Source organism: Equus przewalskii, chromosome 6 (genome assembly GCF_037783145.1).
Source record: "Equus przewalskii isolate Varuska chromosome 6, EquPr2, whole genome shotgun sequence".
Classification (NCBI taxonomy): domain Eukaryota; kingdom Metazoa; phylum Chordata; class Mammalia; order Perissodactyla; family Equidae; genus Equus; species Equus przewalskii.
The window spans coordinates 12,546,289-12,574,040 of record NC_091836.1 but is presented as its reverse complement, the minus strand read 5'-3'; the positions used below and the strand labels follow the sequence as shown (position 1 = coordinate 12,574,040).

Below are 27,752 nucleotides of genomic sequence, written 5' to 3'. Positions count from 1 at the left end.
TTTAACATTATTATGCAGACAGTTTAGCTCCTGATTTTTTCATATTTCCTCAATAGAGAATGAAAAGAGGCAAAATTCATGAACATTTGAACTATGCTTGGCACCATTCTAAGCCCAATATATACATTAATTTATGTAATTTTCACAATAATCTATGAACGAGTCCTATTATTCCCCCATTTTATAGATGAGGCAACTAAGGCACAAGAAAGTTATAACTAGCTCAAAGTCACACAGCAAGCAATGGCAGAATTAAGAATCCAGGCAATCTTATGGCCTAGACAAATTCTTTATTACCATGCTATTATACCTCTCAATTCAGAGAATTTGCATAATCACAGACGGGTCACTAAAATGATTTTCCCAAAACAATGGTGCAATCTTTCCTCAAAGGTGTATTCTACCTCCACCTTTAAAGCAGAGAAAAAACACTGGCAACTCCTCAGTATCAGTTCCGTATATTTTGCCTCTGAACTTTCATCCCAGGGTCAGGCTTAGAGCACCCGGCCACATCATGCTTCTTCACTCTGTTGGACCGCTCTCCTTTCAGTTGTTGAAATCCTACCAGTTCTTCTATAGAAGCCAGACCAAGCCCTTCCTAGGCCTAGTTCACAACAATCTCTTCTCTGAATTCATGTAACAATCACTGTCTATTGACACATTCTTACAGATTACCTTCTCTACTAGGTTTATAGGGAGTGTATGTTTCCCTAAAGTAAACAGCACAGTGCCTTGCACAGAATTGTTACTCAAAAAGAATTGTCGATTGACCAACTGATTGATTAAAAGAGGGTCCTCAAGTTGCAGGGGTCTGTGTGTAGCCACCAAGACTGGTAGCAAGACTGGACATTTTTGTTCTTGATTTTATGTTTTTTTTAATAGGATTAAAAAAAATCTATAGATACTATGAACATATCTAGAAAATATTCATTCAATAAACATTTAACATGCAAAGGCATTGTGCTAGGTATTAGAAGTAAAACAAACTCTCCCCTGAGCTCTATACCCAAATTGCCAGCTGCCCTCCAGATATAACCATAGGTTCAAATCCAAGATTAGCAACCTTATCCCTACAACACAGAAATATATATTCCAAACTCGCCCGGCCTCAGTCTCAAGACCTTGTGCAGGCTCTCCATCACCTTTGGGGTACATGTCAATCACTTTTTCCATTAAAAAAGTCTAAGTTATATATTCATTCTGTGAATGTAATAAGGCGACAGTACTAAGAGACCCTGCTCTGTACCCTTTTGCCAACCTAATAATACCATCAGGGCAACTTCCTCTGTTTACATACAGTGCTTGTATTAGCTAAGGGGCAGCTGCAGTTTTCATTTATTATGTGATAAAAGAGTTTACAGTTATTTTTAGAAGATTATGTTTTTACTGAGGATTTTAGTGGGACAAAGGAAGCAAACAAACTGTTATGCTTTTTATAGCCCCAGAGATGTAAATCTTTATGCAATGAAGAAACATAGTTAAATGAAACTCAAACTTTAAAAGCTAACAGTTCATATTAATGATCATGTTTAATTAATCAGTTTAATTAATGATCAGATGTTTAATTTTCTGCCACAATGTTAATCCAGAATTAATTAGCTTCTAAAATCACACACCTGGGAAATTGAGGACTCACCTGAATCTTAGTGCAACAAATATAAACTATATTTTTAGTTCTTTGCAACCTTCTGTAAAAATTTTACACCTGTATTGGTATAGATTATGTTAGGGATGGAATCTGCTTCCTCAGCTACTATTCCAGACAAATTTAATGAAAAGCATCTTAGTATTTGTTTTCTTCTGCTCTAAGCTGGTTCTTTGCATTTTATGTGAATTAACTTACAAAGTAAATGTTAACCTATAAATCAGTATTAAAATTAAAAATTGGTAAATAAGGAAATAATAAATATAGACAATCTGAAAGAACATTATTAAGACATTTCCCCCACACCATAACAGTGGTATAAAACATGAACGTGACGCTTGATAGGATCCACAATAAAGTAAGAAAACGTCTGCTCATGACTCTTTCTTGAAGGGTAGCACATACCAACAGAATCCTGAAAAAGATAAAGCTGAATTATTTAGGAGACAACAGCATTTAAATAATAAGCAACATATTTAAATATTATACATTTTCTGTTAAAATGTTATTAAACATACATCAAATCTTTGACAATAAATTGGCAGTTAACTAATATTTTTAAATATTTATTGACAGTACAGTCTATTATGCTAACAATACATTCGTACTATACAAACATGCATAATTCTTGACCTTAAGGAATTTATAGTCCAAAAGGAAATCCTATCTTTTAAAAAAGTGCTAATATTGCAAAATTTCTGTTTTGCAATTTTCTTCTATCTTTGCTTTCTTTTAGAACATGGTCCATCTATACAATGAGGGCAGGGACTATGTTTCTTTTGTTTAGCACTGTGCCCTAGCCCAGCACAGTAGCTGATACACAGAGATAATCAATAAATATTTAACTGATTAAATGAAGATACTTAAAAACTGCTTCATATTAATAATCTTTTGTATGATACTAAAATTCAAGTATCAGATTTTCTGTGATATAAAGACATTTATGGCATTCTTACTTATTTGCCCTATAAATTACGGTTTGACAGACTAGAGAACTGTGTTCTACTCCATCAGAGTCACAGTTTTAGCTCTAAAATGAGTAAGGACTATTATTAGACATGGACGACAGAAAGGAAGCCAGGGGAAAAAAGTTCATACTGTCCTCAAAATAAAAGCATACCTTATCGACTTTCAATTTTAACAAAAACCCTAAATATCATCATCTTTCCTCCTAGGCATAATATCATCCTAGTTGCTAACTCCAGTTTTAACAACCCTATCAATAACAAGTAATTAAATTGATTGATTGCAAATTTCCCCATAACACTTACATATGCTGTAACTTTAAAGACAGAAGAGGTAATTTGTATTTTCTTGGTTTGAGGATGCTTTCGAACACTAAAATAGGGGAGAAAAAGGGTACATTTTAAATATAACAAGCATTGGCATAATACATTTAAAATACTGATTCCTTTTAGTATTCAGGTGTTCTTATTCATATATAACATGGAAATACATAATATCCACCTAAAGTGGTTGAAAAGAACGGCATCTGTGGTTTCATCCAAAGATGGGGCAAGGTCAACTGCACTGAAATTGCAGAAAATTGAATTTTACAGTTAGAAGGTTTGAGGTCAGTTTGAGACTCGGGTGATGAAATGACTCGCAGGCCAGAGACAATTATTGGAAAAACAAGAATTGCCATAAGTCAGATTGAAGTGTAGACAGCTGCAAGGGGCAGATAAAAGCATACTAAAGAATTAAACAACCTAAACATAAATGCCAGTTCTGCCACTGATCTGTTATTTTACTTTGGGCAAGGTTAACCTTTCTGAACCTCAGTTTTCTCATATATAAACTGGGCATAATATGGTTCCTTTTAGGATTATATAAGAATTAAGTGTGATAACGTATATGAAAACCATTTGTTAACTTATGTATTGCTAAGTTATATCATATTAAAATCATTTTCTCTCACTAGTTCTCTTTCACGTACTCACCCCACAAAAGATGACCTATGGCAATATATAACGATGAGGAAGCAAACTGAGGATTGAGGAAATAAGCTAGAGACATATATTTATATATTAACCTATATATAAATATACACACATATTTATAATGCTTTACAATCTGCAAAATACCGTTATACACTTTCCCTTATATAAAGATCATGTAACTCAGGGAGACAGGAATTATTTTGCCAATTTTATAGACAAGATAACTAGAGGAGTTAAATGATATATTTAAGACATCCCAACTAAAAGCGGTATTTCTGGGAATAGAATCTAGGTGACACAGAGTCCAGTTCTCTTTTCCTACACCTCACCTGTTTATCCTATACTTACACTCTATAAATACGTACGCATCAAAGGTATTACTCATGTGTGACATGTGCAGGTTAAATTTAAAGGAAGATATCCTTCTTCTTCCCTTTATCAGATGAAAGTATTGCTTCTCCTTCACTAGATATGTGTAAGTAATGGAGAGAGGGAGAGGAGGAGAAAGAAGAAAGTGGACTTTGTGGAAGGGTGTGTGTACACGTGTGTATGTTTATGTGCGTGTGTGTGTGTGTAAAGTAATGGGGAGAGACAGAAGGAGGAGCAAGAAGAAGGGGGACTCTGTGGGAGGGAGGGGTGTGTGTGTTTGTGTGCGAGTGTGTCTGAGCTTGTGCACCTATTGGAGATGGCCAGACCTAAGCCATTTCAGGGTTCATGATTCTTAGGCAGTTTTCATCTCTAAAACATTTCATTCAGATTTAAACCTAGGACTCATGCAATTAAATTGATTTCCATATATTTCCATGACACAGCTTGAGGTCATTTTCTTTTATTTCTTTAATACCCAAGATGTACTGCTTAAAAGTTGAAGACTACATTTAAAATTCTGTGCTTATCCAAAGGATGAGTATAACCACTACATATAAAACATTTGTATACACCTATATAACCACCCAGACCAAAACACAGAACATATTATGGTGATATCTAACTTTAAATCTTGATCTGGAGGTGGTTATATGGGTGTAAACATACATAAAAATTCACCGAGCTGTATGTACACTATGATTTGTTTACTGTATGTAAATTACCCTTCAATTAAAAAAATGTAAAAAAAAACCTGTAAAAGTTTATGCTTATCAAATAAACTTAGAGAAAAATTTAGTATTTGATGCTTCCTTTAACAATCACTTAACACATATTAACATGTACCATAAGTGTTTTATTTAAAAAAGAAACTACCATTTGTACATTATTAGAAGTTGGCTCCTAACAGAAATAAATCACATTATTCCATTTTATTCTCTCTGATCCTGTATTACTGTTACTTTAAAATATCTATAATATAATTTGTATAATTTTTTATAGATCAAGTGCAGTATCATCTGTACTATATCTCTTAAGAAAAAAAAGGAAATGTAAAGTGATATTCATTAATGCCCTAGGTGTCCTACTAATAATTGCATTGTATCAGATTTTTGGCAGTCACTAACTCGCTCTCCAGGTAACCACGGTTTTTAAGGATGCTGGAACATAATTTCCCTGTAGTTCTTTTTAAAAGTGTGATTATATCAATGGTTTAGAAATAAAATAATGAATGGTTTCTTATCAATATCATTTATGCCAATTTTTGAGGATCAGTCCTATATGACTCTAAACATCATGGTATACAGACCATTCCAGGTAACTGCTCATTTTAAGAAGAAAGGACCTCACTACTTAATTAGCATCTGAAGGCCATAATCTAAGCCTTTCAGTTCAAATCATAAAATTCCACATCTGTGGCAGATATGTAGCTTGGGGAACCTTTCCAAAAACTTTGACAAGAGCATGTGTTTAATGTCTAAAGTAGAAAAGACACAGGCACCATTAGTAACTATAGAATTATTTCTGCATAGACATTTTTGAAATGTAATGAAATAACTGATCATTTACTCTCTAAGAAAATTGTTCTAAAGTGTTGCCTACGTGATTTAAAGGAACCATAATCCTTGAAAAGAAGGCCTTTCCCAAAATATTTAAAAGGTGTATATTATAGGATTTGTAATAATGGATGAGGGAGAAAATATCTTAAGAATGTTTTTAGCCTTTTGTTTCAGGCAGAGACTCCTAAAATCAGCCTCTGTAATGTGCCCCTAACATCCACAAACCTAAGGGATGGATGTCTTTGCTAGAATGGATTAGTGATCATGTGTATCACAACAGCAGGTGAGATACTGTAAAGTAGCTACTGCATGTATAATGAGAAAGATAGCAGATGTTTGTCTAAAGCATGCAAAAACACCCAAAATTCAAGTAAAGGAACAGGAAAAAATATCCTTCTTGGTTAAGTTGGCTTGTACAAATGAATTGATTAGATACGTGTCTCAGAATTCTGAGAAACTGATGATGCTTTAAGTTCCACCTATGCTTCCTCTACTTACCCTTTCCTTGATAATTGCTCTATTGATCCACCTTATCTTTACCTTAACCAAATGACACAGCATCTGACCTAAATTTGCATGATTAGTACTAGAAAAGCTACACACAGTACATGTGATGAGCCAACCAACACAGCTCTTAAGGGATTCTGAGATCATTTAATCCATTCAATTGCTTTATGTTGGCACCCAAGCCATCTTAGGCAAATATTTATTCTAATTATAATTTTCTACTGAAGTTGTTTTGGGAAGACAGGTTCATATCCCCTCTCATTCAGCAAAGAAATTTATAAGCATGCTTAAACTTGGATCATTGAAAGAAATATTTGGTGGTTCTTAAAGAAAAGTAATACTGTAATTGGGTTGGTCTCCTTCCAGCCTCCCCTAGGATGACAGACTTGTGATGAATCTCCCCTGAATGGGGGAACAGACTGCCCTTCTCTTTACTGGTCCTCGTAGACTCCATTCCATCAAGGCTTCCCTGACTGCTCACACTCACACTGACAATTTCCTCTTTTGAACTTCTGGGGTATTTATTACAGTATAAAAATTTTACTCACAAAAGATTTCAAACAATTACTTTGCTGTTATTTAACATGTTAGTTTGCTATAGTTCCCTTAAGGTCAAGGGCTGTCTCATGCTCGCAGAGTTCTGTGGACAATATTAACATTTGCTGGTTGCCTGATTAAGTGGTGATTCCCTGGACACAATTCCTATTCTTTCTGCAAAATGTTATGAATTTTGGCTATTCTTTTTACGAGTGGCTACTACTCTTTGAGTCATACTTTTTCTTAGCACCCAAAAAGTGCAGAAGAGAATCACAGGTGAGAATCCAGGGAAGGGAACGTTGGGAAAAACAGCAGTTTCTTCAGTGTTTAAGTTCTAAAGTTTCTTCTATTTCAGTATCTCCAACAGAATCTCCTCCTCCACAGCACACAGTAGTGAGGAATTTCACAGGTTCACATGCCACACTGGTGGCAGTGGGGGGGGGGGGGGCTGTGTGTGTGTGTGTGTGTGTCTACAGTAGGCCAAGGAGTATCTAGAGGGAGGACCAAACGCAGTCTGGTAAGTTTTCATGAGCTGCAAATGATAAGAACAGAATATGTTTGATGAAGGCACATGCATGCTTTTTCTGAAATTCTGTTTCTAACATCACTCTTCCAACAGTCTTTATGTATTGACACAATGACATTTTCATTAAAATCAGAGACAGGTTACAGAAATATTTTCCTGTTTTTAAAACCATATCAGAAATAAACTAACTGAATAAAATAACTAAATCATGCCACTTGCTGTATAGCTGCAATCACACATGGCATGAATCTGACAATTGAGGTGTTGAATATAAGTAACATAACAATCAAGAGCCTGATGAGAAGCTAATTCTGTTGTTTTCCCATTAAGGTAAAATTTTATAACTAAACTCGGGGACCCTTTGCTTTCACTTGTTCCTATCCCCTTTGCCTACAAAGATGATCCAATATCATCATTATTTAAAAACCTAACCAAAGAATCTTCACTTCAGTTAAAATAAAAGTATAAATAAGAGCTTTATAAAGATTTTATTCTCATTTGATCTTCAAGAAGAAAAAAAAAAAAGCTAGTGGAATACCTAAAACAAACTATACAGCTTTGGGATTAATTTGAAAAGGTAAAGATTACACCTAGATGAAAATTCTTCCACCTCTTTAGAATAAAGGTAGTAAATTATTTTACTATTATTTATTACTATTAGTCAAACAAATTCAAACATGCTGAGGGATCTCGTGTTCCTTAGAGATTTAAAAGGAGGGCCTAGGGAAAAAAAGGAGACCTGGAAGATGGCAGTTGCTAACACAGGATAGAGTGGGTGACAGGACTGAATGAAGAAACAAGGAAAGGAGACAGATGAAGAATGAGGAGACTGAGGACTAAAAGAGGGTCAGGGAAACCCAGAAATCTCCTAGCCTGGAGGAGGAGGAGACTATGAGAGGGGCGTCTGCATGGTGCTATTTGTAGACACTTTGGTTGTTAACATGACCACAACCAGCTGCTGGGTAATCCCACCATAGTTAAACAAAATATTTACACTATACTAACCAGAGATTTACATATTGTAATCTAGCAACTTTACCTCACTAGATCCTTATAGATAAGCTTTGTTGTTTCCAGGTACGGACTAAGCACATCTTCATATTGACAAAGGGCTCCACCAAGACAAAGATGTTTGAAAAGACAAAACAGGAACTCATCTCTATCAGATTGGCTGAATACTTCATATTTTTCTGAGTCTTCCACTAGCAAAACCTGAGTAAGATGATAAAATTAATCTTAATGTAACATAATTCGAGGGCCTAATTTTTATGTTTTCAAGAGTTTCAATTTATGTATTTAAAAACAGTCTTAGACCTATTTAAAGAACTGATCGTGAGGCAACTGGAGAGACTGACCTGTGAGACCTGCACTTATTTTCCCTCCCTTTTATCAGTAGGTAGTGACATTCAATGGAAGGAATAACTCTAAATCGAAGTCTTGTCTTCTGTTGCTTCCTTTCTTTGTTCTAGTTTGCATCTTTAGTAACCGCTTCAGTGCTACTGCAATTTTAGCACTAAATCTTATTTGGAAACAAAGGAGGCATAAATAAATAGAGAAATTTCTCCATCGCATAAGGTCTCTGGTCTTTGCTTCTATCCAGAGGCTGAAAACAAATGGTCATTTTCTAAGCTTTCTCACCTTATAGTGGTTGGATCACTACTTTCCTTACCCCGACAATTACTTCATTTTGAACTCTTCAGGTAATTGGAGCCTCATAACCACCTCTCCTTTTCCTGCTTTCCTTCAATATCACCTTACACATCACCAATCTACATTGACTCTTGCTCTCTTGAGACCTTGCTACCTCTCTCAGAAAACAGATTAACTAGGTCTGATGTGTGGGATTTTCTTATATCATTGGGCATAACAGACAAGTGATTAATTTGTTGACTGCAGTGGACATGAACAAGGTGATGAATGTATGCTGTATTTCTTTTTTCTTTTTCTTTTTTTTTGGTAAGGAAGATTGGCCCTGAGCTAACATCTGTTGCCAACCTTCCTCTTTTTGCTTGAGGAAGATTGACCCTGAGCTAACGTCTGTGCCAATCTTCCTCTATTTTGTATGTGGGATACTGCCACAGTATGGCTTGATGAGTGGTGCACAGGTCTGTACCCAGGATCTGAACTGGTGAACCCTGGGCCGCCACAGCAGAGAGCACAAACTTAACCACTATGCCACTGGGCCAGCCTCCACCACATATTTCTTTTATTGAATAGTTTACATCCCACCGACTTTAAAAAAGAATGTGAGGGGCTGGCCCAGCAGCATAGTGGTTAATTTCGGTGCTCCACTTTGGCGGGCTGGGGTTTGTAGGTTAGGACCCCTGGCACAGACCCAGCATGGCTCAACAAGCCACACTGTGGAGGCATCCCAGATAAAACAGAGGAAAGAAAATTGGCATAGATGTTAGCTCAGCAACAATCCTCCTCAAGCCAAAAGAGGAAGATTGGCAACAGAAGTTAGCTCAGGGCCAATCTTCTTCACACACACAAAAAGAAAGTGAAATAGCGAACAATAAAATATGGATATAGTAAGACAAAAATAACAAAAGATAAAAAACTGTAACAAAGAAATAAAGTGCGAAGAGAAAATAAATACACATAGATGGAGAAAAGCCATAAAAATTGTGCATAACACTTAACACTACCATACAGGTAAAGGAGGGAAATATGAGTTATACAACAATCATTGTCTAGTAGCAAGAAAGTACACTTAATTAGGAAAATTATTAAGCTTACCATTTTATTTACCCCAATCACAAATGAAAATTCATCACAAGGCCATTATAGAAAAGGCATTTAAAAAAATAATAAACTCTATGATGTGGTCTATACACAGTTTACTTAAAATGATTTGCTGAAAGCCAGTTATATACAGTAAAAGATAGGAAAGGGGAAGCGGTCCATAGTTTATTGCTCTGGGTGTGCCACTTGTAGCACTTGTACATCTCTCCCCACCCACCCCCACCCCCAAGCCCGGCCCCAGGAAATGAAATGATACTGAAGCCCAAGTTTGCAGCTACCTAAAGATCTGGCTTAATATAAGGGTGACTAAAGCCCTTAGGAATGCATAGTTAACACGTGGCTTACATGAGCACTCTCATATATGGAATTGATTAGGCTGTGAATTTAAAAATTACAATAATTAAAAAAATTTCAGAATGAATGTCCAAACAATAACATTCTGTGTCTGATCTCCCTCTTCATTCACATACAGCTCTGTTTAGTTGCGTAGCCCTCAGAGAGTAGGTACGCAATGGTTAATCAGTCAAACTTCTGAGCCACAGTCAGGAAGGAGGTTATTATCAGTACTTACATTACACAGTATGCCAATAAAATCTGTGTTGCTGCACAATGGGGAGCCCTTTTTAGTTCAGGCTAAAGCTGGAAGTTATTTATTTTTTTTTTCAGCCAGAAAGCAACCAAATTAAAACCCTCCCTGTCGCCACAGAGTGGCAAAGAACACAAGAGCAAAGCATATAGGCAACTAGCAGGAAAATGCTGAGTCCCAACACTTCCTGAATAGAGATCTATTCATGGTAATAAATAAGACAGGCAGCAGCAGGCAGTTTTGCAGGGTATTCTGTTGGAAAGCAAATCCTCCTTTAAAAAAGTCCATTACTGAGGGTCTCTCTGGAGAAGTGATGAACTCTCTGAAATTAGCAACAAGGGCCTTGAGACAAAGAGGTAAGTATGCCACCACTGATCAGTGACAGGGAGAAGAGCTGAGAGCTTAGTAGTACCCCAAAGGGGAGAAAACCAGACTAGACCAGACACTTTCTGAATGTTAATTTCCAATCCTCAGTGAGGAGGAGTAGAAATTAATATCAGATCCCCATTGTACAGTACTTATATTATCTTGGGTTACACATAAAAATACTTCACTTAACTAAAGAGAAAACTGTACATAGTCTCATTCAATTGTGTGAGTTTGAGTACTCTCAATTAGTTAATTTTCTGTTTTGCATAAACGAACAGTTCTTTTAGGTATTGTCCTAGTGTAGAGCAGTGTATTGACTGGCTGGATGCCTCCTAGTCTCCTCCAAACAAGATTCTCATGTCTAGAATGCTGTGCATCAGTAACTTCCCTAGTTCAGTCCTATCTGGATTTGCAATACATTAGACTTCTCTCTCAATGCAGAATAATAATAGTAATTAGTAGTAGTCATTAATATTATTGAAAGCTTACTAAGCGCCAGACACTGTGCTCAGCACTTTAAAGGCATTAACTCACATAATTCTTAAATTATTCCTTTTTTATAGATGAAGAAATTGAGGTGTAGAGAGGTCAAGTGTCACAGTTATTAAGTGGCAGAGCCTGGATTTGAACCAATGTCTATTTGATACCAAAGCCCTAATTTTTAACCACTTTGTACACAGTCTTTCTCAGTAATTAAAATAATAATATCTCTTATTTTAAAGCATTTCATACTTTTAAAAAGTGCATTTAAATGCTTTCTCAACTCATTTTTTCAACGATTTCAGGAAGAAAGCAGAATGGGCATTTTAATTTCCATGTTGTACAGATAAGATCTTGAGGCTCAAGAGACTGAATTATTTGCCTAAGGTTATTATTATCCATAGGCAATTCCTGATAAAAAATCAGGAATTAGGTAAATAATCCATGTCTTCTGATTCCAAGTTCAGTACACCACTCACTAAAACAAAAATTAACTTAATCAAATGGGTTTTTTGGTCTCAGTGATGAGATTAAAAGATTCTTGTACTCAGGGATGTTTTTAAATATTCATTTGATATGTTAAAAGCCCCATATTGAAGAAAAACAGCCATCAATTAAATTGACCGGGGTTTCTCTACCTGAGCACTATTGACATTTTGGGCCAGATAACTTTGTTGTAAGGTGCTGTACTGTGCATTGTATGAAGTTTAGCGGCATCCCTGGTCTCTACCTGTTAGATGTCAATAGCACCCAGTTGAGAACTACTGAAATACACAAATAATTAAGCTGACCCTAAAAGTCCCATCCAGGAAGAAATGTACCATTGTAATGATTATTATTGATCATTAGTCATTGATAAGAGGTATTTTATGGGTTTTAGGCTGACAAAAGTTTTTGACATTAAGCATTTCCTGAAACAAAATTCTATTCTGAAATTTTAAACTTCTGTACTTACTTTTCGTAACTCATCAGAAATAAGAAAGGGATCACAAAAAGAATCTAGACATTTAACAATATGTCCACTGTCTCGTACAATATCTTCATCGTATAACCGATTAAAAAATGACATTGAAAGCAGTGTACAAGGTACATTTATAGCTTCAACTTTTTTCACTTCAGTTCCTGAAAAAAGACATTTTATAGAGTTATAAAAATTAATTTATATTATTTCCAAAACAAATTATTTCCAAAGCAAATGTCACTATGCAGAGATTCTAAGAAGTAACCAAATATGACTTATGTTTTGATATACTTAAAAGACAAATTAGTTTAGGATTTTATCAAATTCTTATTTTACAGCTTGTTCATTTTATTAATTATTAAAAGTTTACAACAAAATTTCCCCATTTCAGGCCTAGATAAAGGATATATAAATTAGAAAACACTTGAAAATGAAAACTATGTTTTTTTGTGTAGTAGGAAGTTCTTAGATCAGTTTTAATGCACAAATCAGAATTGCCTATGAAAGTACAGGAACTGCTTTATACATCTTTGGATTTGTATTATGCTTAATGCTTTATACTTCATATTTCAAAGTTTAATTAACATAAGTAATCAGTGTTTCTAAAGTCCTTGAAGGTATCTTGAAAATGTTTCTCTCCATTTAGAAATTTATCTGTTGTGATCTCATTTACAGTGTTTATTATAAAAAATGGTTTTCCAAGTCAGGCCCTAATCAAATTATCACAAGTTTGGAATTAGAGAAATTTGAAATCATGGTGTCTTGTCTATTTTTCTCTTGTAGCTCCAGTTCTTCCCCCTTCTACCCCTTCTCCCACCCCACACTTATTTCCTGAATGTGCCTTTCAGGAATGGATTTTCTGTTACTAGAGGTTCTATTAAATTACAGAAAGACATAAAGATTAAAGTGAATATTTTTATTATTGCCTCAATGAGTCAGTTAATTTCTCTTGCTTTTATGCACCCACATATACACACAGACTCATTCAAATATAAAGGAGTAGTGTTGTTCTTTTTTCAAAGGCTTAGGGAGATTGCAGACCTAGGTATGGTGGCCTTAGTGTGTCCTCTCCCCAATATATTTGCAGGATTTTTGACCTGAGAAGTAGCCTGAGCTTGAGAAGAGTAATACTAGCAATTATTTGCACTTCTTCCCTCTGGCTGTCCACCTAGAGTCCTGCTAGGACCTGTTGCTCTTGTTCTGATCCTAAGCTGGGCTAGTGCGGAGGCAAGAAGGATGCCTGGGAGCCAGGAACTGCATATGCCTCAGTAATTTCAAAGCTATGCTGCTAAGAAAAGCTCCTTTTGTTTCAGAGGCAAAATTCTCTGGGGGATTAAAGTGAAAAGAATACCACAGAAAATGATAGAGTAGGTCTGAGCAATATTGAAAGACCAAAGAACAAGAACAGTATAGAGCCAGACGATCTTTGAAGATAGATTGGTGGCCACAGGATGAGGGATTGACATACGGCAAAATGCCATTTTAATAAATCTACCCTAGCTCTGATTTGGGAAGTGGCAGGAGGGTTTGGATGGTGAGAGAAGATAATTAAATTCAAACCACTTAATCTGAGACAGAGAAATAGCATTTGCTATGGACTGAATTGTGTCCCTCCAAAATTCATATGCTGAAGCCATAAACCCCCAAATGTGATGGTATCTGGGGGGGGGGGCTCTTTGGGAAGTAATTAGGGTTAGATGAGATCACTGGTGGGGTTAGGACTTCAACATATGAACTGTGAAGGGACATAATTCAGTCCACAATATTTTGCCCCTGATCCCCCAAAATTCATGTCCTTCTCACATGCAAAATACATTTATTCTATCCCAACAGTCTCAAGTCTTAACCCATTCCAGCATCAACTCTAAAGTCTAGGGTCCAAAGTCTCACCTAAATATCATCTAAATCAGATATGGGTGAGACTTGAGGTACAATTCATCCTGAGGCAAAAATCCCTCCCAGCTGTGAACCTGTGAAACCAGACAATTCATGTGCTTCCAAAATACAACCATGAGATGGGCACAGGATAGATATTTCCATTCCAAAAAGGAGAAGTAGGAAAGAGGGGGTGATGGTCCCAAGCAAACCTAAAATCTAGCAACGCAAATTCCATTAGATTTTAAACCTCAAAAATAATCCTCTTTGGTTCAGTGCTCTGCCTTCCAGACCCACCGGGGCGGCAGCCCCACCTCCGTGGTTCTCCCTGAAAGGGGCAGTGTGGTATTGAAACTGAGGGGGTGGCCCTGATGATCTCTGAACTGCCTTCTCAGTTCTCTTTTCTTGAAGAATAGAATATGTTTGCAGCTAAATGCTCTATGGTCTGGTCCTGTAGGATCTAAGAAGTCTGACAGCCTTTATTTCGTCTCATATTTTTCTGTCCCCTTTAGTTCAAACTGGCAGTGTCTTTCCTGGTACAATCCCATCTCTATTCCTGGCTTCTGCTGAAATGGCTGATAAAGTCCATAAGTTGCACCTGTGAGCTCTTTACCAAATGGTTGCTCAGCCACACTCTTAGTGTTTTCTTCAGAACAAGCTTTCTTATTTTTTGCCATATGGATAGGCTGAGAATTTTCCAATCTTCAAATTCTGGTTTCTTTTTGCCTAACAATTCCCTCTTCAAAATTCATGTCTCTCCTTTCATATTTTATTAGAAGTATTCAAGAGGAGCCAACCCTCTCCTTCATAATTTTGTTTAGAAATTTCCTCACCTACATATTCAATTTTATCACTTGCAAGTTCCACCTTCCACAAAACATTAGAACACAGTTCAGCCAAGTTCTCTGCCATTTGATAACAAGGACTGGCTTTCCTCGTGTCCAGTAACATGTTCCTCATTTCCATCTGAGACCTTAACAGAATCAACCTTAACACCTATATTTCTAGCATGCACTTCAAAACTCTTCCAACCTATACCCATTAAGCAGTTTCAGAGCCACTTCCACATTTTTAGGTATTTGTTACAGGAGCACTCCACTTCTTGGTACCAAAATCAGTATTAGTCCGCTCTAGCTGCTATTGCAAAATACCACAGGCTGGGTGGTTTAAACAACAGACACATTTCTCACAGTTCTGGAGGTTGAGAAGTCCAAGATCAAGGTGCTGGCTGCTTTGATTCCTGGTGAGGACTCTTCCGGGCTTGCAGATAGCTGCCTTCTAGCTGTGTCTGCACATGGCGGAGAGCTCTGGTATCTCCTCCTGCTCTTATAAAGGCAGTAATCCCATCATGAGGGCCCCTCAGGACCTTATCTAACCCTAATTATCTCCCAAAGATCTCATCTACAAATACTATCACATTGAAGGGTGAGACTTCAACAGAAGAATCTGGGGGGGGGGGGGGACACAATTCAGTCCATAGCACATGCTATCTGTTATGTAAGAATTTGGTTTAATTATATCTCCACTATTTATAAGATATATAATGCATCACTATGATCACACAGAAAGTTAAGAATGTCTTTTTTTCCCCTTGATACTAGCATTATAATACACTGAGTACCTCCTTTTTATTTGGTGTTCAGATTGGTGCTTTTCTGGCAACCATGTTAATGTAGAAGCGGCAGAGTCAGAATGGTGTACAGGTCAAGGTCTTGAATTCTGGAGCCTGGATTTGAATCTCAATTCCACCAGCCCAACTGTGTAAAACTGCACAAATTACTTAGCTCATGCCTCTGACTTCTCATTTGTGAAATAGGGATATATAATAATGCTTCTCCAGAGTTGTTTCGAGAATTAAAGGAGGTAATGTAAATAATGCCCTTAGCTGAGCACATAGGAGGCATCCACATGTCAGCCAAAAAAGGGCAAAGTGTGTCTAAACAAAGGTGGCAGCTGGCTGAGAGGATGAAACAGCACCAAGAACTGGCACCAAGAACTGGCAATCTAGGCAGTAGAGCCAGTAATGAAGGAGCTTCCATTATCACTCTCTTTAAAACTGGTTCCCTTATTACAAGAATGTCTTTTCTCTCATTTTTGAAAGCTGTTTCCTTTGCTTATAAGGCCCCCAGAGGTAAACTAGAGATACGATGTCTGATATATTAAGAAAAAGAAGAAAAGCAAGTAGAAAGGGATAAAAACAAGCTAATGGAAGAGTACTAGCAATCCACTAGAAACTTCCACTTCTGAAATGGGTGCTACTTACCTCTTTTGCTGTTTTTCAGAGAACTTCTAAATGATTCTGTGAGATACACATGGAATTTTAGAACCTCTCTTTGCAATGCCTTTTTCAAAAATTATAAAAGAAGTCAGTGCTGTTTTGTGAAGTATCTACCAATATGGGGGAAGGTTGAACACTTATTTCAAAGAACCTTATTTTTTTGTAAATGAAGTTACTGAAGTTACTGTAAACATGTTTTATAAACACTGTGATATATGGCTCTGATTATTTCCTTTTGAAGATTTTGAACTGGTAAATATATTTGCGCAGATACTCAGTTTAACTTGGTAAGTAGTCTAAAGATCACGCTGTACCAGCTTTTTGCTATAAATTTTGCAGTAATCTTTAGCCAAAAGCAGTAAAATCTGACCTCCTAAGTCTAACATCATGAACTATTTGTAATCTTGTTCTTGACTAATACTTTAAGATATTTTTGTGTAAGGCTACTAGAACTCCATGAAAATCCAGTGTAAGAATTTAACAAAACAATCCCATCTAATTTAAAATCAACTTGCATTTTCTAGAGCACAAACCCACATTACCAAGCAGATTCTCCTTCTAGAAGGATGATTTGTTCTATTGTTAAGAAGCCTCCACCTAAAATTTAAAATACAGTGTTCACGTTTTTGTTTTCAATATAGTCTTCTATTAAGTAATTTATTCCTTGACCAGAGAGTTATTTAAGAGATTTGAGTGTTCAGTGTTTAAGAGTTCGCATAATTTTCTTTAAAGGTTTCTAGCTGTGTTTCAATGAACTATGAAAATACTATATACATAAAGTTCTCCTTTTAAGAATTTCAGACTCTTTCCTCTACAGTTTAACATATTATTATTTTTAAAGAATGTTCCATGGTGGCTGCTTCCTCTGACAGAAATCCATTCCCCTGCCCCAGCTGAGATTTCACCCAAGCATCCTCACATCAGCGGACTCTCACCTGACCCTGTCCCCCTGGGTAGAAGTGACCACTCCGCTCCTTTTGCTCCCACTGCTATGGTAGTACCTGTGACACATTATCGATCTTTTTTTTTTTTTTTACATATCAATGAGTTCCTTGAGTACAGGTTTTCACTTATTAATGTTCCCTGCATGTGGCAGAGTCCATGGAAGATGTACAATGAGTACTTTACAAATGAATGAAAAGAGAAAAATTGCTCTTGCATGCTAAGCCGAGACAGCAGCAGTGGACTCCCAGGAGAAAGACAGAGGGCAGGCCTGGCACAGCTGATCATAATTGACTTTGATGTTATCAAACAAATGAGTCATTATTTACAATTCGTATTTTAATAATGAAAATTCCTGAGGCAGAATTTTGTTATAATAGTAAAACAATCACCTGATAAGATGAAAAGAAATTTTATTTACCTAATGTAATCCACTGTCCAGAAGAATCTGAAAGTAACTTCAAATTGGGAATGACATTTGGGTCTTTGAAAAAAGCCTAAAATACAAATTGGAGAGGAACAAATTAGAGACTTTATTATAAGCAATAACAAGAATTAACTGTAAAATAACTGCAGTAAAATCTCATTTAACTCAAATTGGGAAAGAAAAATTTTAGATTGTAAAATGTCTAAGTAATAAATGTTTTATAAAGAAATGAAGTTTTGTTACCTTAAGTTGGAACAGTACAAACAATGCTGTTTAAGTATAGATATCTTTGAGAATTTAATAAATAGAAAATAATGATTTACAGTGAAAAGTAGGTTATATAATGTTTGAAAATTTTGTTTTACTCCCAATTAACTGTCTTAGTAATCATCACTCCCACACCCCATAACTAGATCTAAATCTAAAAGTAATCAACAATTTAATTCTACCCAAGGGGTATATAGAAGAGTGACAGATTTGACTTCCTAAAAATGAAAACTTTCTGTATGGCAAAAGAAAATAGGGGCTGGCACTGTGGCCGAGTGACTGTCTGCACACTGTGCTTCAGAGGCCTGGGGTTCGCTGGTTTGGATCCTGGGCGCGGATCTACATGCCACTCATCAAGCCATGCTGTGGCGGCGTCCCACAAAGAAGAACTAGAATGACTTACAACTAGGATACACAACTACGTACTGGGACTTTGGAGAGAAAAAAAAAAAAGAAAAGAAGGTAGTCAGAGTTTTAGTTCTAAGCACCAGCAGCTGACTCTGGCTGAAAAGATCAGAAGAGAAACTTATTAAAAGTATCTCAGGCAGTCTACACAAGTTTCAGGAGGTGGAGAGAAATCAGGCTAAAGGCTGGGCCCTGGGAACAACCTGAACTGCCCTGATAAAGAAACAATTCTCCTTGCTGCAGCCCCATCAAGCACTAAAGGAAGCTACCACCATGCCTTCCCCATCAAGGCCACTGCTACGCCAGGACTGCTCTGCCTGAAAGCTGGAAGCCTCAGCCACCACCTTTGCCAGTGAAATGGATTCTGTGAGCATCTCTTTGCTTAAGTTGCTCACTTTGAAATCCCAGTCCTGCACTGATAAGTCCAATCGGTAAACCTGGATCCCAGGTTTGTGCTCTGAGTGCAAGAGAGGCAAGTGTTTTGGATTCATCTTTGGACTTCCTAAAAATGAAGGGTGGAAATTACCCCCAAGTTACATGTATGTTCAAAAGGTGCTGGGCAGTCAAAAACATAATGATGTCTATGATGAGCAATAAAAGAAAAGAAAAACCATAGATTGGGAGGAAATATTTCCAATGAATATGATTTAAAAAATGAGGAGGGGGAGGTTTTGACATCCCCAATGGTTAAAGAAAAAGCCCAATATCTATGATTAAAAAAACAGACATTAACCATGGCCAAAAGATACAAAAAGTCATGTAAAAAATACAAATAGCCAATAAACTTATGATAATATGCTCAACTTCAAGAGCAGTGAGAGAAATGAAAATAAAACCCAGAAGATATCACTTTTACCCATTACACTGGCAAGATTTAAAACGACTGGTAACTTCTGGTGAGAGTACCAGAAAATAGGCACTCTCACACACTGCTGGTGAAAGAGTGAGTTTCTACAACATTTCAGGGAAGTAATTGGATATTATCTTATACATTAAAAACATGCATGTCTTATGATCCAACAAATTCCACTTTTGGGTATATGTCCTACAGAAATGGAACCATCAAGTAGATAAGTTTTATGTATAAGGAATTTTTTAATAGTATTCTTTGTAGTGTCAAAACCTGGAAACAACTTCAACGTCCATCAAGAGAAGAACAGTTGAGTAAAATACAGTACATCTACACTACACAGTATGAGTTATTAAAAAGAAAATATTACAATGGAATTCTACTTAGCCATAAAAAAAGACATCATCTCATTTGCACCAACATGGCTGGACCTTTAGAGTATTATGTTAAGTGAAATAAGCCAGAGAGAGAAAGACAAATACTGCATGATTTTACTCATGTGGAAGATAAACAAGCACATAGACAAAGAGAACAGATTAGTGGTTACCAGAGGGGAAGGGGGTTGGGCAGTGGGCATAAGGGGTAAAGGTGTACATATATACGGTGACTGACAAATAATAATGTACAACTGAAATTTCACAGTTATAAACTATTATGACATCAATAAAAAAAAAGTATCAGAATCAAATGTAAGCTCCATAAGAGTAGGGGTCTTGTTTTTCTTATTCATTTCTCTATCCCAAGGGTCTAGAACAGGGCTTGGGTATAGCAGTTATTCAATAAACATCTACTGTATTGACTTTAAAGAAAAACTATAAATATTCTGAGTAGAAAGAGAGTAGTTTAAGAGTAATGTGTATGATAAAACAAAATAAAACTTCTATCTATTTATATGAACATAAACAAAAGTATGGAATATATACCAAACCATTAACAATACTTACCTCAGAAGTGGTGGTTGTAGGCTTGTGGGAAGAGGTGGGCTGAGAGGGTAGGAAGTAGGATAGTTTGGAATAAAGATTGCTGACTCTATGAATTGTTCTCTATTGTTTAGATTGTTGCAATAAATATTTCTCTTATTTTAACATTCCTTTCACACTATCACTCTTTTCCTAAAAAGCTTCTTGAAAGAGGAACCTACCTGTTTCACTCCTCTACCTACCAGTTATTCTTCTGTATCTGGCTCCTACTCCCATCACTCAGCCAAAAGCACACTTGACTTCCTAATTCCAAAATCAGATGGACACAGTTCCTGCCCTTATGGAGTTCAGACTAAAAGAGGAGATACTAAGTACTATGCCATGAGCATGTGAAGAAGTGCAGGATGCTACTGACGTACACGATAGGCAGACCTAATCTAATGGTGTCGGGAAGAAAAGTTAATGCAGAAAGAACGTTTAGGTTTAGATTTGAAAGTTAAGCAGGAGTCAGTTGGGCAAAGGGGTATACTGACAATGCTTAACAACTGATACCCCTCCCTCCCCAAAAAGCCCTAATTTGTAGCATTTGCCAGTTTCGACAGCAGATTTCAAGATGCCAGTAGTTTAACAACCAGCACAGATTCTGAAAATTTAGCACTCAGCCTGTCTTGAGCTGGTTCCAGAATGATGCCAGAAAGACTTTCTGTTTTTGCTGAGGAAGATTCACCCTGAGCTAACACTTGTGCCAATCTTCTTCTATTTTGTATGTGGGTCGCTGCCACAACATGGCCACTGAGTGGTGTAGGTCTGCACCGGGACCCAAACCCAGGCCACCCAAGCAGAGCACAGTGAACTTAACCACTAGGCCATGGGGCTGGCCCCAAGACTATTTATTAAGGTGGAGAAAAATGGCAAGTTTAAAGTTGCAAGGAGAGAAAGGTATCCTATTGAAGGAAAGAAATGAGATTCAGTGTGACCAGAGTTGAAGGGGCAATGGTCAGATGATGCTGGGGGGTTAAACTGGACATTGTAGGTCGAGTCAAAAATTGTGATTTTGATCTAAGATTGATTTAGATTGACCAGTGTTTTGATCTAAGGGTAGCAGGAAGACACTGAATGAATTTAAGTAGGGGAGAGATGGGAGAGTGATATCTTCTAAAGTTCATTCTGGCTGCAGTGTAGAGAATGAATTGAAGGGGTGTAAGGAGACCGGTGAGAAGGCAGGGTACTGCTGTAATCCAAGACCTGATGTTCACATCAGTCACGATGACAGCTAGTGGGGAGGCAGAGAAGTGGATGCAGTGAATGAATATTTAGGAGGAAGGAACAAAGGGAGAAGGAGGAATCAAAGAGGACTCCTGAAATTTCTGCATGAAAAACCAGGCAGTATGAATGGCATTTAATGAGAAAAGGAACAGTGAAGAAGACCAGGTGTGCGGGGTGAAGATTAATACGTTCAACAAGTATTTGTGAATGTCTACATTACGCCTGGCAAGACAAACTCCCTGTTCCCATGGGGTTTACATTCTAGTGGTGGAGGATAAAGGTAAACACTTTACAGGTATCATATACGCCCAATTACAAAAAAACAAGTTTTCCCCAAAATTATTCCTCTGAGAAAAAGGAAATTGCCTTATAACTTTACAAAGTCTTTCAAACTAAAGAGTATTCAGGCAACTATTTTAATTTACGTAGCGTGCATTTTGAAAAGACATAAGCTGGAATTAACCTCAATGAATACTAGTTTTGAATTTTTTTTTTTTGAGGAAGATTAGCCCTGAGCTAACTGCTGCCAATCCTCCTCTTTTTGCTGAGGAAGACCAGCCTTGACTTACATCTGTGCCCATCTTCCTCTACTTTATATGTGGGATGCCTACCACAGCATGGCGTGCCAAGCGGTACCACGTCTGCACCCGTGATCCGAACCAGTGAACCCTGGGCCACTGAAGTGGAACATGCGAACTTAATCATTGCACCACTGGGGCGGCCTGTTGAATGCTTTTTAGAAGTCTTCTGAAACAGTGAACGGGGAAATTTAATTCAGAATTAGTAATTATAATTTAGATGTCATTATAAATGGAAGTAGGCTAAGTGACCTGCAGTGAATTGACCTGGAGCCCATGGAAATTAGTCTTCATAGAGGTCCCTCAAACACAGCAATACGATGGTTATGTTATTGAGATTCCAATTATACACTAGTCCCATGGTGAGGATCCCAACACCATATACTGAGCCCAGAACTCTCTCTTGAGACTCAAAGTGAGATCTTCTATTCAACTATCTAGAATATTGCTGTTTGGATACACCTCAAATTTAGTATACCTAAAACTGAACTCATTCCTTGTTTATTCTTTTGCATTCTATGTATTTAATGGCATCAATTGCCACTTTAGTCAACCAAATCAGAAATTTGGTCATCTTACAAGTCTCCCTCTCAACAGCCTTTCAGCCCCTGAGTACTGCCTTTCTCATCCCATCTCTCCAGGCCAGCCAGTGCTGCTGTCTTAATTCAGGACATCGCCATATACTGCCTGGAGGACAACGGTTTCCAACTTGGTCGCACTGCTTCCAGACTGAGCCCTAACAATTCACCCTCCACACTTCTGCCAAAGTGATCTCAGTACTTTAAATTTTACTGTCTTGCTGAAAACCTTTCAGTGACTCCTTAGCTAGATAAAGCCCAAACTTCTTTGCATGGAACAAAAGGTCTTCTAAAATATTGTGCTACCCATCTAACATGATCCCCCTACTCTGTCTACTTGACAGATGCCTTCTCTTCTTTCAGGCCTTAGCTCAAGTGGCTTGTCTTTTGTAAACTCTTCTCTGACCACCTCAGTCAAAAACAATCACTTTCTCTTTTGTGCCACCAGAGTACGTTGTGCATGTGGTGTTTTTATATTCCTTCTCACTCTGCAATGCAGTTTTTGGTGTGTTTCCCTCTGTAACTGTGTCTTGTTCAACTGTACAGCCCTAGGAACTAAAGAAATGTTTGCTGGATGAATGTTTCCTTCCATCCATTTACTACCTCACAAATGAATTTTTGGAACATAATCTGTTTTTAAATTAAAAGGGAAAATTCAAAATCTGGAATTCTAGTTTAAGCAATACCCTTCGTTCAGTTATAAGTTTTTGTAGTAGAAATGACACAGAAGTTTGAGTCAAAAGGTTTGGGTTCAACATTTGCTGGGGGTTCTTGCAAAAATTATTTAACCATTCTGAGCTTCGGTTTCCTTGGCTGTAACATGGGGGTCAAAACACCAAACTTACCAGATTGTTGTAAAGAATAGTGATAAACGTATAAAAAGTGCTGAAATCTAAATCTGGCACACAGGAGTCACTACTGCTATGGAAAAACACTTTGTAAAAGTAGTATACAAATGTCCCAATAATAGCACTTATTATGAGCCTGGCATTTTGCTAAATATTTTATATACATTATTTCACTTAATCTGTGTAACAATCCATCAGATATTCAGCATTATTTTCATATTCAGAAATAGTTATGTCAAGCACTGTGATCATTTTGCAGAAAAGTAAATGGAGGCTGAAGAAGGTTAAGTAACCTGCCTAATATCATATAGCTTGTAAGCAGGAGAGTTGGAATTTGAACACAGACAGCTACTAGAGGCCAAATCAAGGGAAGATCTAGGTTTTGTAGGGCCTTAAGTTTATACAATTTTAGGGGCTCTAAGAATATAAAAATATCTATTTTTTAAAAATTTCAAAAACATATGACCATGTGAACATACTGCTGGAGTCTCTCAGCGTTCCCTGGAAGGGGCTTCTGGAAGTGAGGAGCTCGAGGAGCTCATCAGCTTCAAAATAAACTCGCTCTGGGCCATGCTCTTAGCCGCAATGCTTTATTTCCTCCAAATGACTTACATGAGTAAAAATAATGATTGCGTGAGGACATTTCTTTAAAATGAAATATGGGAATACTACTATCTACCACAGGAAAAAAATGACGATAAATAAACACAAAGATTAGTCAGAAAAAAATTGCCTGGTGTTATGGAAATGTGTTGTGCTTTTGGAAGAATATTGAATCTGTTGAAGAACTCTATGTCTATTGAACACCCCAAATTAATTCTACACCCTCCTCCATGAAATTTTTCCCAACACCAATGCCCCTCCACTGGGTGATCTTTTTCCCTGTGCCTAGGGCCCCTTATATATCCTCCATTATAGCAATTATTTTATTGCATTGTAGAGAATTTTTTCCATTTCTTGCTTCCAAAACTGGATATCCCTTCCAAGCTGGGATCAGGTCTCTCCATCTTTTTAGCCCCCAGAGGGACACAGTTAAGTATTCAACAAATATTTATTGAATAAATGACTTATATTAAAAAAAATTTACAGCACTCTAAAATTTAGTAGATTAAAATCCTCTTCTTTTTTTTTAAAGTTTGTTTTCACAAGGGAAGATTGGCCATAAGTTAACATCTGTTGCCAATCTTCCTCCTTTTTTCTTTCTTCCTCCCCGACCCTCCTCCCCAAAGCCCCAGGACATAGTTGTAAGTTTTTCTGGTGCTTCTATGAGGTCTGCTGGCACAGCATGGCTTCTGTCATATGGGTGGTGTGGCTCCACATCGAGGAACCAAACCTGGGCTGCAAAACCAGAGTGTGCAGAACGTTAACCACTAGGCCAACAGGGCTGGCTCTTTTTTTTTTTTTTAATTACTATTAATTTGAGAGCCAGTACTGGTATAAATGAAAAATATTAAAAAACTATAAAAACGTAACCTTGAATATTTGAGAAATCTCATCATCAGTAGCACTCAAATGGCATTTTATTATATTAACATTCTAACACTACCTTAGGGAAAGGGAATAGACATTTAACCAATTTACCCTCTGTTAAGGGTTGAAAAGTATCCTCCCCAAAATTCATGTCCTTCCTGGAACCTCAGAGAGTAACCTTAGTTAGAAACAGGGTCCGTGCAGACGTAATTAGTTAAGATGAGGTTATACTGGAGTAGGGTGGGCCCTTAATTCAGTGTGACTGGTGTTCTTATAAAAAGACAAGACACACTGATATGGGCAGACAAGAGGGCTAAGTGACTTTGACCTCCTGCTGCAAGACAAAGAGCACCAAGGATTGCTGGCAACCACTAGGAGCTAGGAAGAGGTAAGGCAGGATCCTTCCCCACAGATGTCATAGGGAGTATAACCCTGCGGACATCTTACCTTTGGACTTCTAGCCTCCAAAACTGTAAGACAATGCATTTTGGTTGTTTTAAGCCATGTAGTTTGCGGTACTTTGCTACAGAAGCTCTGGGAAACTAACACAAGCTCACAGTAAATATTCTGGTTTATTAATTAGGTTATAATTTTCTTCACTGCATTTATCACTCTATATGAGATGATCTGGTTTTTTCGTTTATTGGCAGTCTTGCCACTGGGCCCGTAAGATCCTTGAAAGCCAGACTCCTGTCTGTCTTGCTGCTTTTTGTATCCCCAGCACTTGGCAGAATTCTTAGCACATGGCTGGCCCTGAGGAAGTGGTAGTGAACGAGTAAATAAACTATGCCAACTATACACTAAAGTCAGTGCCCAAAAGACATGGATGGCAAAGACCATCACGGTATTTTCCATTTGACTGAGGAAAAAACCAGGATTTAAAACACTAACATGACAGAATTTTAACTAACACACCAGAACTTGTACTTTCAAGTAAGTTTTTCCCTTTTCAAATTAGTCACCTCTAGCAGCTAAAGACTTATTCCAAATAACTCCGCCATTGCTTAAAACTTTCGTTGGAATTCCTCATTGGGAAATGCTGTTAGAGCCTGATCTTACAGGGTAGATTTGATTTTGAGAAACCACCAAAAGTAATTTTAAGCGAAGCCTAGTACATAAAGCCGGTGACAAAGCTGGGTAATAAAATTCAAAAATGAGGCGTGCCTATTGAAAAAGAGAGACAAATATTCTAGAGAGACGGACTTTCCAAAATTGAAAAGTCATCTAAGGCAAGATACTGACGATGAGCTAATTGCTGGTGATTGGAAATGTAAAAGTTCCTCTTAAACTTTATCATTTGCACCTTTTATTATTTTCAAACTCCAAGAAAATGACGTCACTAAGGAAGGACGTGTTCACAAGAATCGATGCCGAAGTGGGGAAAAACGTAAAATCAGCGGAGACCCAAAGAACTCTGCGACCCGCATACCAACCATAACGAAGTCATCCTTCCGATAGGCCTGAAACGTCTGGTCAAACCCGAACGCCTGCGCCTTGATTCTGCCCAGCATGGACCTGCGGCACAGAAGGGAAACAAAGTCAACTTGGGGCCGACCCCCTCGGAGAGCGCACACTCGACGGGACCCGCCCGCGGGACTGGGGCCTGGGGTCGGAGGGCTTGAGTCCGGACGGGGCCTGCCCGGGCCGCCGCCACAGCCGCGAAGGCCCAGGGGCCCTTCTTCCCGGCCCCTCGGGCCCTCACCACTGGCGGAGCCGGCTGGTGCTCTCCTGGCTGCTCAGAGACTGGAAGGGTCTCTGAGGCAGGAACCTGAAGTAGTAGCCGCCCAAAGCCCCTGGCTCCCCGGCCGCCATCGTGCTCCCGGCTGCGCTGAAGCGGAGGCGGTTTCCATGGAGACGCGGCGGCCGTCAAGGCGGCCCCACGCGACGGGGCGGGGCCACGTGCAGCCCGGATCGAGGAGTCCAGCCTGGCGGCGGGGAGGGGGCTGCCCGCGGGGGAAAGCAGCCGCGGCCGCGCAGGGAGCCTTTGCCTCCGCTCCTCCCCGAGCCCCAGCGCTCCCGCCCCTCCACCCGGCCTGGCGGTTAGGAGACTAGCGGGCGGGGACGGAGGAAAATGGCCCATCCATCCTTGCTAAAAGTAACTCTTAATAACACGGCATGAGTTAATTTCCTAGCCTTAAACGCTGTAATCTTAGATTTATAGATTATCTAAATTTGATGACTCAAACATTTCTGAGGAAGAAATTGTTCTGAGTTAATTAGGTTTATCTGTTTTGGAAACCAAATGTCTGTGTGACTACTGGGGAAACTATTCTCTTTTTACCATCTAGCTCTCTTGGTTTTTTTCTCTAAAAGTTACGTCTGAAGGCTAAAAAAATTTTTCCGCATACTATAGTACAACATAGTGTTCAATGGAAACATCTATTTCCTATTGAAAATTATCTTTTGTATCTATAGTATTTGTCGCGTTTTTGTCTAATAGCAGAGGATCTGGGCTTCAGAATGGGGGGAGAGTTCTTTTCCGCTTCCTTGCTAACCTAGTCCTCAAGAACTATCTTGACTATTGCTTAGCAGCAGCAGGAGACAGAGAGAGAGAAACCCACACCCACCCACATAAACGCACACACAGGATATTCGTTTTCATTGTTGATTAGTATTTCATTGCATTACTATACCACGGTTTGCAGTTGGGTTGTTTACAGTTTGAGTCTATTCTGAAAGCAGCTGTGAACGTTCCTGTGCAAGTCTTTTGATGGACTTACACACTCTTTCCCGTTGGAAATATATCTTGGACTAGAATTGCTCAGTCATAGGATATAAGTAGGTCTCGTTCTAGTAGATACTACCAAAAAGTTTTCTAAAGTCTATC

The 27,752-nt window shown here is 38.0% G+C and overlaps 1 protein-coding gene across 1 annotated transcript; it reads right to left on the bottom strand.

The window, feature by feature from the left end:
- Positions 1 to 270: 270 nt before the first annotated feature.
- CFAP300 (cilia and flagella associated protein 300) lies at positions 271 to 26,943 on the bottom strand. Its single transcript, XM_008522745.2, has 7 exons — positions 26,628 to 26,943; positions 26,359 to 26,440; positions 17,738 to 17,813; positions 12,216 to 12,382; positions 8,120 to 8,292; positions 2,917 to 2,983; positions 271 to 2,060 (listed from the first exon to the last, which is right to left on the bottom strand). Exons 1-7 carry the CDS (start codon positions 26,735 to 26,737, stop codon positions 1,932 to 1,934), a joined length of 804 nt encoding a protein of 267 aa, XP_008520967.1. The 5' UTR covers positions 26,738 to 26,943; the 3' UTR covers positions 271 to 1,931.
- Positions 26,944 to 27,752: the final 809 nt, after the last annotated feature.

Excerpts from the sequence above, each read along its gene's own strand:
- CFAP300 (XM_008522745.2), bottom strand. The coding sequence starts at position 26,737 with ATGGCGGCCGGGGAGCCAGGGGCTTTGGGCGGCTACTACTTCAGGTTC. Across the intron at positions 12,383-17,737 it reads TGGACAGTGGATTACATTAG|GAACTGAAGTGAAAAAAGTT; the intron begins GTAAATAAAATT and ends GTCTTTTTTCAG. Across the intron at positions 2,984-8,119 it reads ATCTATAAGGATCTAGTGAG|TGTTCGAAAGCATCCTCAAA; the intron begins GTAAAGTTGCTA and ends CCCCTATTTTAG.